General features: G+C 46.5%; 2 protein-coding genes and 1 long non-coding RNA gene across 4 annotated transcripts; all 3 read right to left on the bottom strand.

Annotated features, from left to right (window-relative positions):
- Positions 1-191: 191 nt before the first annotated feature.
- Positions 192-11,352, bottom strand: LOC118420550. Of its 2 annotated transcripts, none has more exons than XM_035827405.1 (4): positions 10,506-11,352; positions 9,954-10,036; positions 8,801-8,949; positions 192-473 (listed from the first exon to the last, which is right to left on the bottom strand). In XM_035827405.1, exons 3-4 carry the CDS (start codon positions 8,915-8,917, stop codon positions 207-209), a joined length of 384 nt encoding a protein of 127 aa, XP_035683298.1. In that variant the 5' UTR covers positions 8,918-8,949; positions 9,954-10,036; positions 10,506-11,352; the 3' UTR covers positions 192-206. The 2 variants fall into 2 exon arrangements, with proteins under 2 accessions (XP_035683298.1, XP_035683297.1); XM_035827404.1 differs by having other exon boundaries at positions 9,954-10,045.
- On the bottom strand, positions 1,411-7,914 carry LOC118420588. Its single transcript, XR_004831767.1, has 2 exons — positions 7,863-7,914; positions 1,411-2,183 (listed from the first exon to the last, which is right to left on the bottom strand). It is a non-coding gene; the product is annotated as an uncharacterized LOC118420588 (long non-coding RNA).
- LOC118420497 lies at positions 5,238-7,784 on the bottom strand. Its single transcript, XM_035827329.1, has one exon. It carries the CDS (start codon positions 7,767-7,769, stop codon positions 6,738-6,740), a length of 1,032 nt encoding a protein of 343 aa, XP_035683222.1. The 5' UTR covers positions 7,770-7,784; the 3' UTR covers positions 5,238-6,737.
- Positions 11,353-12,348: the final 996 nt, after the last annotated feature.

Consider the following 12,348-nt stretch of genomic DNA (forward strand, 5'->3'; position numbering starts at 1 on the left):
AACCGATATGTTTTTAACGCAATAAAAGAATCTATTTTCGGTATTCAATACGCTTGTGTTTTGTTATTTCTCCAATCTTTACCCATTTATATAAAAATTAGGGCAGCTTTTCGTCAAATATGTTTTACTCGCATGCGTATACCATCAACAAGTGCTGACGTCTAATCCGCACTTGAGTGATGTAATGTAATGTAAAATACACGTTCTTAACCCAGACAGTGTGCGCACCTCACGGAAGAAAGGATTTTTTTCATGTCCGTGCCGTCCGCTGGTTTGATGAGCACCACTGCCTCTTGTACCCAGTCTACTCCGTACACAGAAAACTCGTTCCCATGGCTGGTGAAGAACGCGGGCACGTCTTGTACTGGCACGGCTTCCCCGACCGGGGAGAAATCTTCAAGTGAGTTGAGGGCGAGCTGAATTCTCTTCCTTTTGGGCGACACCTTTCGGGTGTATGAACAATGCTGTTTCACCTGGAAATACAAAAAGTGAAAAGCTTACTGTCTGCATCTTTCTAGTTCTTTTCTTACATTGTCCATGTACTTCATGTACGTAGTGTTCGGCGCAAGTCATAGAATTTACATTAGGTCGATCCCAAACGTAGTGCAAGTGATTTTATAACGGGCTCAGTTTTTTTCATCAAATGAGTTGAAAATTTGTTGTAAACGCACACATCCTACTGACACTGAAATATCTCAATTTGTTCAGATTTTACCATTAACAGAGTCGATTCTAATATAACCACGCCCTCGAAAGTTTGTCAGAAGAAACGATCAGTTCCTCTGACTTGCAATGACTTTAGGAAGCTGATATTACACGTGCAGTAGACATATTTCGTCATAGGAAACATGTAAAATTTCTGTAGTGAACTACTAAATGGTCCATGTTTGACAGCCGCTAGAATAAAGTGAAATTTGATATTATAACTAGTTGAATTTATAACTGAGCACGCGAAGTTTTTATCAAAGGATTTTGAAATTGTTTTCCTGTCTATTTTTTTTTCACAAAAAATAGAACATTACTTGTAAAAAAAGTCATTTAAGGTTTTAATAGAGATCGTCGTATAGACGTTGCGAAATCACTCGAGGACGAAACATCCAAAATGCCACGTAAGTACCAGATAACCACCCGACTATGGGATGAAAAGACCCAATACAGAAGTCTTTGATTAACAAAATGTAAATTGATGGCCCCTCTGAATTCAAATCATACCTCACTCTACTAAAGTCGCGAAAAAAAAGAGAAAAATTGACTGGAGTTTAGAAATGAAAATAAGCTTGTAGCTTATTGATGGCAGCAGTTTGATACATGTGCAACCATTTGCACGTGTGTGGATTCTTTAAGCCCCTGTCACGGTGGCCGACTCACAGTTATAGGGTCGTAAGTAAGGATGAAGCAGAGACACTGAAGTTGCGATGAGGTGTACTTTATTCCCAGATCCTCTCTCCCTGACCTACTCCTTCTCGGGTCTCTCTCGACTGACCTCGCCTAACGCGGCTATCTCCCGGACCTCGTGTCGTACATCTGGTCCTTATTATAGTACATGTGGTCCTTATTATGAGTCACGAAGTCGCCTCGTGACACCTCACCCCATTTTCTTTTTACAATGTCCACATTGTATATAGACGGCTGGCGATATAACAATATACGGTACTACTACGCTTTGAACAACAACAACAGGGAGGCTTAATCCCTACACGTACTGATATAGCAACTAAAACGTTGTGATACACTCCGAATGTTATTTTTACAGAGATAAAAGCTACTAACATGGAAGTCAAGTTTTGAGAGATAAAAGCTACTAACAAGTCAAGTTAACAAGGTATCTACGGAGGTGAACAAAATCTTTCCGACATTGCATCACAACTGGCACAATACAAGACAGGAACGGTGTGCTACTTTAGCCTAACAAAACATCTGTCAGTCCGTTTTTCATGGTGTTTGGTTAAGAATAATTAATCAAAATTTCTGAGTCCGACAACACGTGCACCATGATGTCCTGCTCCCTCCCTCTCGTCGGCGGCTGGCTTGCGCACTGCAACAGGAACCGGCAGAAACTCTGTCCGTCGGGAAGGGGCGTGTTGTCCAGAGGCCTCTCGGCTGGGCGCTCTCCGACGTCGGACCCTCGCGACGTCGGACCCTCGGGGCTTCGTTGTCTGTCCGGCTGGTCTGTCGAATCTCGCCTGAAGAGGTGGGTGGGTTAGGACAACACATGCAACCATCGACAACCGCACATATATTTCCTCTCGCCTCTACCTATCGTCGCTCTCTCTCTCTCTCTCCTTCTCTACAGACCAACATCCTATGACGCAACCACAAAAACGATGTCTCCTGAACCAAATCTACAGTAACCACTTGATCTACGGTAACTATCTATGTACATTATTCTACCCCGGGGAGCCCGTAGCTTATATCTGCCGCTGCTGGCCTTCGTGTGCCCGGATTTGTCCCGCTATCCGGTAGAACCCGCCGAAGTATGGCTTTCCTGGGCACACTAGAGCTTCAGCCCCTCCCCCCACTAACTATCAGTCCCGCCCCAGCAAATTAACACGTAACCGCGAAACGTATCGGGGCGTGATGTTGTACACTTCCGCATAACGCACGGGTGGGACTCCGAGATTCGCTCGCTGTGACCTTCTGACCTGTACCTCCGGTTGCGCAACGGGCCCTGCGGCAGGCCTTGGGAAGAACAACAAGCCGTCGAGAAGTTCATCTGCTTCGTCGGCGTCTTCAGATGCCGTCTCGCTGTCGTCTTGTGATGCAGGCCGTTCGGGTTGCGGCATGTCAACACGTGGTCCGGCTCTCGCTCGTGCTGGCGGTCGCCCTGGAAACGGCGACGGGATGAGCATGTTTCTATGTAGTGTCCGCTCGGGACCGCGGCCTCGCTCTGGCTTAATGACCAATACAGGAATGTCCGGATCAGGCTGTGACACTACAATGTACGGGGTCGCCTCGAGTCTGTCCTGAATCTTATGTCTCCCCCGCAAGCGTTTGTTGCGCACTAGTACCCGTTGTCCCGGTAGCAACGGACAGTTCTGTTCCTTCCGTTGATGAAGGCGTTTATCCTTCAATCTCGCCCTCTCCATCCGATCTGTAGCCCTGCCGTAGGCGTATTGGAAGCGTCGCCAGTGTTGCTGAACCCAGTCGTCAGTACAGCCGTCAGTCGTTTTCCTCCTCGGTTCCCATGGCAACATCAGCTTGCAGTCTCGGATGCCGCCCAAACAGCAGATAGAAGGGAGAATAACCTGTGGACTCCTGTTCCGTACAATTGTACGCGTGGACCAATTCAGCCAAGTAGTCTGGCCATCTTCTCTTCTTGTCCGTCTCCAACGTTCCTAACATATTTAACAGGGTTTTGTTGTAGCGCTCGCACAATCCGTTTCCTTCCGGATGATACGAAGTTGTATTGCTTTTAACAGCCCCGTACATTCTACAAAGCTCCTGCATTGTGTTAGACATGAAGTTGGCACCCTTGTCGGAATGGATTCGGTGAGGGAATCCGTAATGAACCACGAAATGGGTCCAGAAAGCCTTCGCTGTGGTTTCCGCCGACTGATTCCGTGTTGCCACGGCAACCGCATACTTCGTGTAATGGTCAATAATGACCAATATGTACTCGTACCCTGTGGAAGACTTATCGACTGTCATATAATCCATCGCTACCATCTCTAGGGGGTATGTTGTTTTAATGGGGACGAGCGGGGCGGGCACTGCCTTCGCCGGGGTCTTGCGTAACACGCACCTCTTACATGTTTTCACCCAGACCGCAATGTCTGCTTGCATGCCCGGCCAGTAGAACCGCCGTTCCATCAGCTGTTGAATGCGGGTTATGCCTAAGTGTCCGGCATCAGTATGTAGGTGCTGGAACATTTGCTTGCGCAATTCTGGGGGAAGGACAAGCTGTGCCTTTAGTCGCCCGTCACTGGCGTCTATACGTGTCCGCACCAACACACCATCCTGCAACTCCAGTCTGTCAAACTGATTAAGGATACGGAGAGTGTCTGCTGTCTCCTCCTTACGCTCATGTTGGTCAGGTCGACGCTTGCGGGCGACGTATTTCATGACTCGGCTAATGGTGGGATCTTCCCGCTGCAGCTGACCAACACCGGATGTTGTCTGTAAGGGCACCTTCTCTCGCTCATCTGGCCGAATGACGTCATCCTCGTCAGTCCTTTGCCACTGCCGAAGCTGATCGACCACACCCGGTTTTGTCGGCGAGACGTACCACTGACAAGCCGCCTTAACAACCTCCGGCTCTACTGTGAGTCGCGAGAGGGCATCTGCATTGACGTTGACCCGCCCTGGTCTGTACTTAATTTGGAAATCGAACGCCGCCATTTGCGCCACCCATCGTTGCTCGACAGCTCCGAGTTTGGCATTGTGTAGGTGCGCTAAAGGATTGTTGTCTGTAAAAACCGTGAACTTTACCCCATAAAGGTGTTCTTTGAATTTCTTACAGACAGCCCAATGAAGCCCCGCTAGTTCGAGTTTGAAGCTACTGTAGTTGTGCGGGCTTTTCTCAGCCGATCCTAACCCTTTGCTGGCATAAGCGATGACACGTTCAACTCCGTCCTGTTCCTGACTTAAAACGGCACCATACCCCGAGTCACACGCATCTACATACAGAATCATAACCTTGGCATAATCCGGACAAGCCAAAATAGGAGCGCTCGTTTGCTTTTCCCTTACAGTGTCAAACGCCCGCTGGTGCTCAGCTGACCATCTATCTAATGTGGTCCTATTCTGGGTCTTCCCACGACCTCCCACCAACTCGTGTAAACATGCAGCTATCTGAGCATACCCTTGTACAAACCGCCGATAATATCCTGTGAACCCCAAGAATGAGCGCAGCTCCTTTACTGTGCGGGGAACAGGCCAGTTCTTCACAACTGCGATCTTATCTGGGTCAGTGGCGACACCTTTCTCATTGACCACATGGCCCAGATATTTGACTTCCTTCTGACATAAGTAACACTTTGACGGCTTCAATTTCAGACCGTGCTGTTCCAACCGTGTTAGGACAAATTCCAGCTTTTCAATGTGGCTTTCGAACGAGTCTGAAAATACGAGTATGTCATCCTGGTAGATGAGTAAGAAGTTAAGATTCTGATCTCCCAGACACTTCATCATAGCACGTTGGAAAGTGCACGGACTGCCAGATAGTCCCATGGGCATCGATTCCCATTCCCAAGAACCCCATTGTGTAACAAATGTTTTCTTCTTATCTTCCTCCTTTAAGGGTATTTGCCAGAATCCTGAAGCCAGATCTAAGGAACTGAACATCTTTGCATTTCCTAGGGCTTCGAGGGACTCCTCCACACGTGGTAATGGGAAGGTCTGCTTGTGGGTCACTGCGTTTAATTTGCGGTAATCAACACATAACCTGATTGACCCATCCTTCTTCTTAACTAGAACCAGCCCTGCCCCCCACGGGGATGTGCTCTCCCTTATTATATTATTGTCCTGCAGCTTCTGGATCTGATCTCTAACATCTTGGTACAGGGTAGGGGGTATTCTCCTGTACGGTTCCCGGATAGGAGCCGCGTCGCCTGTGGGGATATTATGCTCTAGCACTGTCGTGCGGCCCACATCAAAGGGTCCTGTGGAGAAGGCATTCTTGTGTTTGGCTAACATTGCCCCTAACCTCTGTTTCTCGTCGTCAGAGATATCCGCTTGCGACAAGTCAAGCTCTTCGGGAAACCAACTCTTTGGACCCGTTGGTTCATCTGTCTCAATCACATTGACAGACCCACGCTGGAAACAGACTTTAACAGTGTCGACACTCTCTCTTTCAAACAGTATTTCATCTTCCAATGGGGGCACGAAGTCAACAAGACATAGCTCGGCCACTATAGTGTTATAGGAGATCTCTACGTCCTGTTTGGACAGATTTGCAATTCTTACCGGGACCTTTCCTTGTCTCACAGTTACATAAGATCGTGCCACTATCAAAGCAGAGTTTAGATTAGTGCCTGTTGTGGGCTCTACAAGCGCCGAGTAAGGGAATTTGGTACCCCTGACATTGCAATATACAATCATTTCCTCCCTGGCTGGTATCCTTATCTTATTTCTACAAGGTGCCCGGACATAGCCAACCCTTCCTGAGGGTGTATCTGATCTCAGATGATGCTCGTGTGTTTTAAAAGCTCGTTGCCATTGTTTCCCCCCCTCTGCTGCTATGTTTGAAGAATACCCCCTCCCGAATTCCGTAAACAGTTCATTTCTACAGGGCCCAATTACATTCATGCCCACAATGGCAGGGACGGCTTTCCCTTGATCCTTCGTAATAATGATGCCCCTGGCGGGCAGAGTCTTGGCAAAAACTGTCACATCCATCTCTATGTATCCCACCAATGGGATATCCTCCCCATTGGCGGCGGTTAGCTTAATCCAAGAATCCGCATTCTTGGGGGTGGGACCCTCCTCCCCAAAATATTGACGATACATGGATTCCGGTATGGTAGTTACCTGCGATCCTGTATCTAACAGACAAGGGATGTCTACTCCATCAAACTTAATTACGACATGATCCGAAGATCCTATTGTCCTATCTCTAAGGCTTTCTACTCTATCACCGGATTCTACTATGTGTACCTTTTGCGCTCTATTTGTGTTTCCTACTCCTTCTACTTCATCCTTGACAACGGTCCCTACCCCGCCACTATCTACCTTATCCTCACTTGGCAGCGCTTTATCTACTCTATCCACCCCCGGGCCGCTGTCGGGGGCAGACCGCTCTAGTTTGGGGGCATGCTAGAACGGGGGGTCTGTGATTCTCCACGGCAATCTCTTGCTACGTGGCCCGGCTCACCACACCTATAACACTCGTCAGACTTGCGGCGGTTATCCCCCCTGGCCTTGGGCCTTCTCAGACATCCACGAGCCATGTGACCCTCTTCCCCACAGTTATAACAGACGCTGTTGGCCTGACAATCTCTCGCATAATGCCCCTCCTTCCCGCAGTTATAACAACTATTATTTTGACTCTGTCTGCGGGGCTGGTCGCGTGACTGATTCATTTGAAGATTGATGGTGAGCATTTCCAGGGTCCGTTCCAACAACTGTTCGACCCGACTAGTGTTATAGCTATTACTACCGGTTTGAGGGCTCGGCCCCTCCTCCCAGGCCGTGGCCTGAACTTGGGCGGACCCTTGTCTCCTGGCCTCCCACTCCCCCGTTAGTTGCATAGCAGCTTCCTTGGCCTGCTGATGCGTCATGGCATGATTGTTCTGTATTTCTCTCTTCAACTGGCGCCTCACTGAGTCATCCCTAAGACCGTCGACCAGTCTGTCTCTTAAGGTTCTATCTCTAACCTCGGCCGCCGCGGCGGCTGCGCCCTGAACTGCGGGTCCGGCCACGACCGGAGCCCTTTCCTCCGCTTTGTTTAACAACTCTTGCAGTGCTATGGTGAAGTCCCTGATGCTTTCCCCCCTTCTCTGGTCCCGGCCGTAAAACTGCCCTAAATAGTCGCTGTGACTTGTCCTGTCATCATAGCTATTCATCAGAGCTGTGAACAATCGCTCCACATCGTTCCTATCCTCCAGAGGGAGTTGCTGGATCTCCCTCTTTGCAATCCCCCCTAACTGACGCATGACAATGTCACTACGGATCTGAGCATCGTCCTGTACATTACATAGCCTGAAAACCGATCTCATCTCTCGAATAAACTCTCTAACCGTGAGATCAGACGGCGAAGAGGGTGGGCCGTTGAATTTCGCAACGCGCCGGTCAAACGGCGCGAAGTACGGCGCTGCGCCTGCGGCTGCCATATCTACACAATGAATGCAGACAAAGTATAACTCTACTAACTAAGTCTAAGTAGTGACTGTGCGGCTGTCAATGGATGCAAGTTGCCCACCCACCTATGTCCTAGATGTCACCGGCCGGTCCCCTTGCTGGTCAGCTCCGCGGCTCAGCCCTCTTCACCGCACCGCAGTTCTCCTCCGGGTCTCCGACGCCACCGGCTCGACGCTCTGCCACGTGTCGCTATCTTCTTCTTCTTTCTCTCCGACTCCTCGTCGTCTCGTCCGTTTAACTTGGCGGGACCCCAGCCGTACTACCACTTTGTCACGGTGGCCGACTCACAGTTATAGGGTCGTAAGTAAGGATGAAGCAGAGACACTGAAGTTGCGATGAGGTGTACTTTATTCCCAGATCCTCTCTCCCTGACCTACTCCTTCTCGGGTCTCTGTCGACTGACCTCGCCTAACGCGGCTATCTCCCGGACCTCGTGTCGTACATCTGCTCCTTATTATAGTACATGTGGTCCTTATTATGAGTCACGAAGTCGCCTCGTGACACCCCGTTTACAAATCAATAATTTAGCTCGGCCGAGTTGTCAGCGATCTCTCAATTACGAGGAGGCATGAACCTGATGCCTACGAACAAATGGCAGAGTTTCTTCGTCGGCATCAGGGTCATACCTCCTCGTAATTTAGAGCTCGAGCTCGCTGACAACTCGGCCGAGCTAAATTCTTGATTTGTAAACGGGGCTTTAACGTGCATGGGGTGTGACTCTCCCCATACACAGGACCTCCATTTAACGACCTATCTGAGGGACGGCCCTATCCGGAGCTAAGTACTCATTTTCACCTGAGTTAAGTGAGGAAAGTCGTGTAAAGTGCATTTCCCAAGGGCACAAGATCGGTGGCACGGCAGCCGGATTCGAACCCGAAACCTTTCGGTGCAGATTAGAACCTGCTGCCGCTGCGCCACGCGGTCCCACTCAAATTGCACATGTAGTAAGTTTTTCACCCGTTCTCCCAAGAGGCTAGTGTCTAGTTGAAGGACAGACGCAAACCTTGGGCCATGATGGCTGGTGGGTAAATCGCCGGTAGACCAGGTACGAACCACCTGCAGCAAGAGCGCTGATCAGGGTGGCTGCTGCAGCTGTGGCCGGTACGGTGAGGAACTCCATGTGGGAACTTCAGATTGCGACTCTCCCTCTCTCTCTATATATAAATATATTTATAAAGTTCTACCTGTAATGAACCAAAGTGTTGTATACAAGGGTATGATCTCCCATCACCGTGATACCCCACAAGGAGATTTGCCCAGAGGCATGTTGTATGTGGATGCCAGCAAATGCCCTTAATATTTGCGTTATGGATAATACAGCTAGAAATAAAGTGATGAATTTAGATAAACCAGAGCATTTTAGATGTAAGACTTTTCCTTAAATAAACTCACCATAGCCATACATATTACAGTTATCAATACGCTCGTTACAGAAGGTGACTGAAAGTCAGTGTCCCATCCAAAGGTTTCTAGGACACAGCCCACTTACACTACAGCCCAATGGAACCACAGACCGAAAAAATAGCCCAATAAGCACTTCTATAACATCAAAAATAACTGTCGTGGCATGATTACAAAATACGTGTGATCTTGCTAAATGTGTGCCTTCTTCGTGCATATTCCCACCGTGGGTAACCAATCCAGGTAGCAGAACACAGTTTTCGGCCTATGGGGATTCCTATAGTGGAGGACCACAAGGTGACTGACATTGACGTGGATAAAACCATACCAGCGTGCGGTTTTGAAGCACGACAAACTAATACTAGCATGTTGAAGTGGAGGGTATAATTTGAAAAACAACTGAAACGCAAAAAAAAAGTTATCATTTCCATAATATCGACGCAATCTCGAAATGGGGTCATGCGAAACTGCAGCCGACTCACCGAGGCAGTGAGCTGTAAAGGTCACACGCATTTACGACTAAACACCGAATATGCACGCATCATAATCTTATAGAAAACGATCTGAAAGTCGACTTATCATACTATCATGTAGCAAAGTTGTCTTTTATGTCGCAGTGTTTACAGACGCTTCCAGATTTCGGCCGCAATACTTTCTTGCCCCTCGCGCAGAAATACTCTGTTCTGCGACTATTGTTTCGTTTGCTTAGATTCACAAAGGAAGAGTGTTACATGTAGCAGAAAAAATCTTCTTACCAGTTTCAGCGTGTGCAAGACGAACAAAACAGCTGGGTCTCTCGGTAGTGTGGGGCTGACACCACGGTGCGAGGACACTGGAGCTAGTTTTTCTAGTTTTTGGAAGAATGTTGTAAGGTCATAAGGTCAAACTGGACAAAATCAGTTTGATCACGCGTACGTATTCATGCGTATCCCTGTCTTAGAGAAACTGATGGCTAACATAGATGTATATTCACTCCTGGAAAGTAAAGCTTATTTAGACAAGAAAAGTTTTTAAAGATCGCCAGGCAAGTTAACATAATGACGAGGACGAAATGGTGTCAGAAAATAGTTTTGCTAGTAACAAAATAAGAACCACATTGGCACGTGCAATTTGTACTCTTTTTCTTCTTCTCCAAGCAGAGATGAGTCGAGGAGATATGACGTAAGTAGTAGTCTGGATTTTACCGGCTCGGTCGTCTGAATGTTCGGAACGAAACGGGTTGGCAAACTTTTGTTCACCAGAATAAACAGCCAGCAAACAAGGGCAGACGACAGGCTAGGGGATAGAAACAAAAACAACAGTCTTACGTTGTGAATACTGCCGGTAACGAGTCCCTTTCCTAAGACAAATAAATTTACATAGATGTAACTCTCTTGCTTGGACTTGGACACAGAAGTGTGTACGTGTCTGCTCCGAAAGCTCTAGACATTCCAGTCAGACACGTTCGACAGCAAATCTAAACTGCTCTGACCAATCAGGCCTCGTAAGTGTGAATTCAGACAACCTCCTTGTTTCAGACAACTTGCCTTGCATAATTAACACCGGCGATAAATGTGATGGGCCGGTATGTGAATCCGCCTTTTATTTTGCCAAAATATCCTGACTTCTTTTTATATGTCAGTGGTTGAAATTGAGGTTCTTGTCGCGTTGCCTAATCTCAATAGATACCTAACCTACGTTTCGACTTAGCTGGGGTAACAACTATGAAGCGTCTCAGTTATATTCATCAGGGAATACGTTTTCCACAATGGAACTTTCATGGTTTATAATTAGATTCGACATGAGGAATTAAAAACTGTGAGTAGGTTTGTAAGGATACATACAGGTATAATCTGTTTTCCTTATCAACTTTGAGCTGTTATTCAATTGTTGATTCGCTTGCTAATATTTCGGATAAGGTACTTTTAGAGAAGCCGGCCTTCACTCAGAAAATCGCACGGTTTTTAAACTCAACATCTGCTTGGACATCAGATATAGGTTCTCTGGTTTCAAATACAGTATATCAAAATAAAACTTTCATGGCGTTACTTCCTCATGTTTTCATTTCAAAAAAATGGTGCAACAATCTGGCACAACCTCTCTTTTCCTTATTATAAAACTTACCAAAATCGATATCATTTATAAAATAAAATCACTGTCGCCTAAACATTATACAAAAGACAAGAAGAAGAAGAACTTTATTGCACGACAACTGTAGAGGATACAGTGTTTGGCAACTTGAACATACAATACATACAGAACAGAACACTACATGAGTTACTAGTATCTAAAAATCTAAGAGACTAATCTATTTTACAAATGGTATATAATATTTACAATCAGGCTATCATTATGTGCTGGTTCATGATAGTATAATATCGTCACGTTTTTTAAATGAGTTATATATAAATTGACCGACATAGGCAGATATATCAGCAGGACATGATAGTAACATATTGAACATTTCTGTCTTGGTAGGTGGTAACATAGTATCAGATTTGCATTTAATAGACTGTAACATTTTTTGTCTCTCTCTATCATAAGTTGGACAATCCATTATAAAGTGGGATTCATTTTCAATATTATCATGGCATGTTGGACACAGTCTCTCACTGGCTGGTGTGTTGTGATGTCTACCCTTTTCGATTTGTAGGGAGTGGGCACTAATTCTTAGTTTCGTAATGATATTTCTAAAGGATTTGTTTTGAACAGTTGAAAGGTAATTTTCAAGACAGAAATCTTTTTTGATTCTGCAATAAGTACTAAGTTTGCTTAGACTTCTTATTTCTTGTCTCCAGTCAGAGAGAAATGTGTCTATCTGGCGGTTTTTGAATAAATTTCCAAACTGATTGGCATTCACTGCAGGGTTGAGCCAAACAGTTTGGAAGCCGTGTCTACATAGCATGTCTTGTACATGGACAGCCCAGTCTTGTTGTAGCTGAACAGAAGTATTATATGCTTTCTTTACGAGTCTGTCATTTGGGAGACTATGTAATCTAAGCCAATATTTTATCAACTGTGTTTGTGAATCAATGTATAGAGGAAAAACTCCAAGCTCACCCCTGACCGCGGCGTTAATAGAGCTTTTGGGAACGCCGAGAGTAATTTTGCAATAGTTCAATAGTACAAACTCTAAATCCGCAATTTCGTAGGATACTGTTGGTTGCTGTA

Source organism: Branchiostoma floridae, chromosome 8, assembly GCF_000003815.2.
Source record: "Branchiostoma floridae strain S238N-H82 chromosome 8, Bfl_VNyyK, whole genome shotgun sequence".
Lineage (NCBI taxonomy): Eukaryota > Metazoa > Chordata > Leptocardii > Amphioxiformes > Branchiostomatidae > Branchiostoma > Branchiostoma floridae.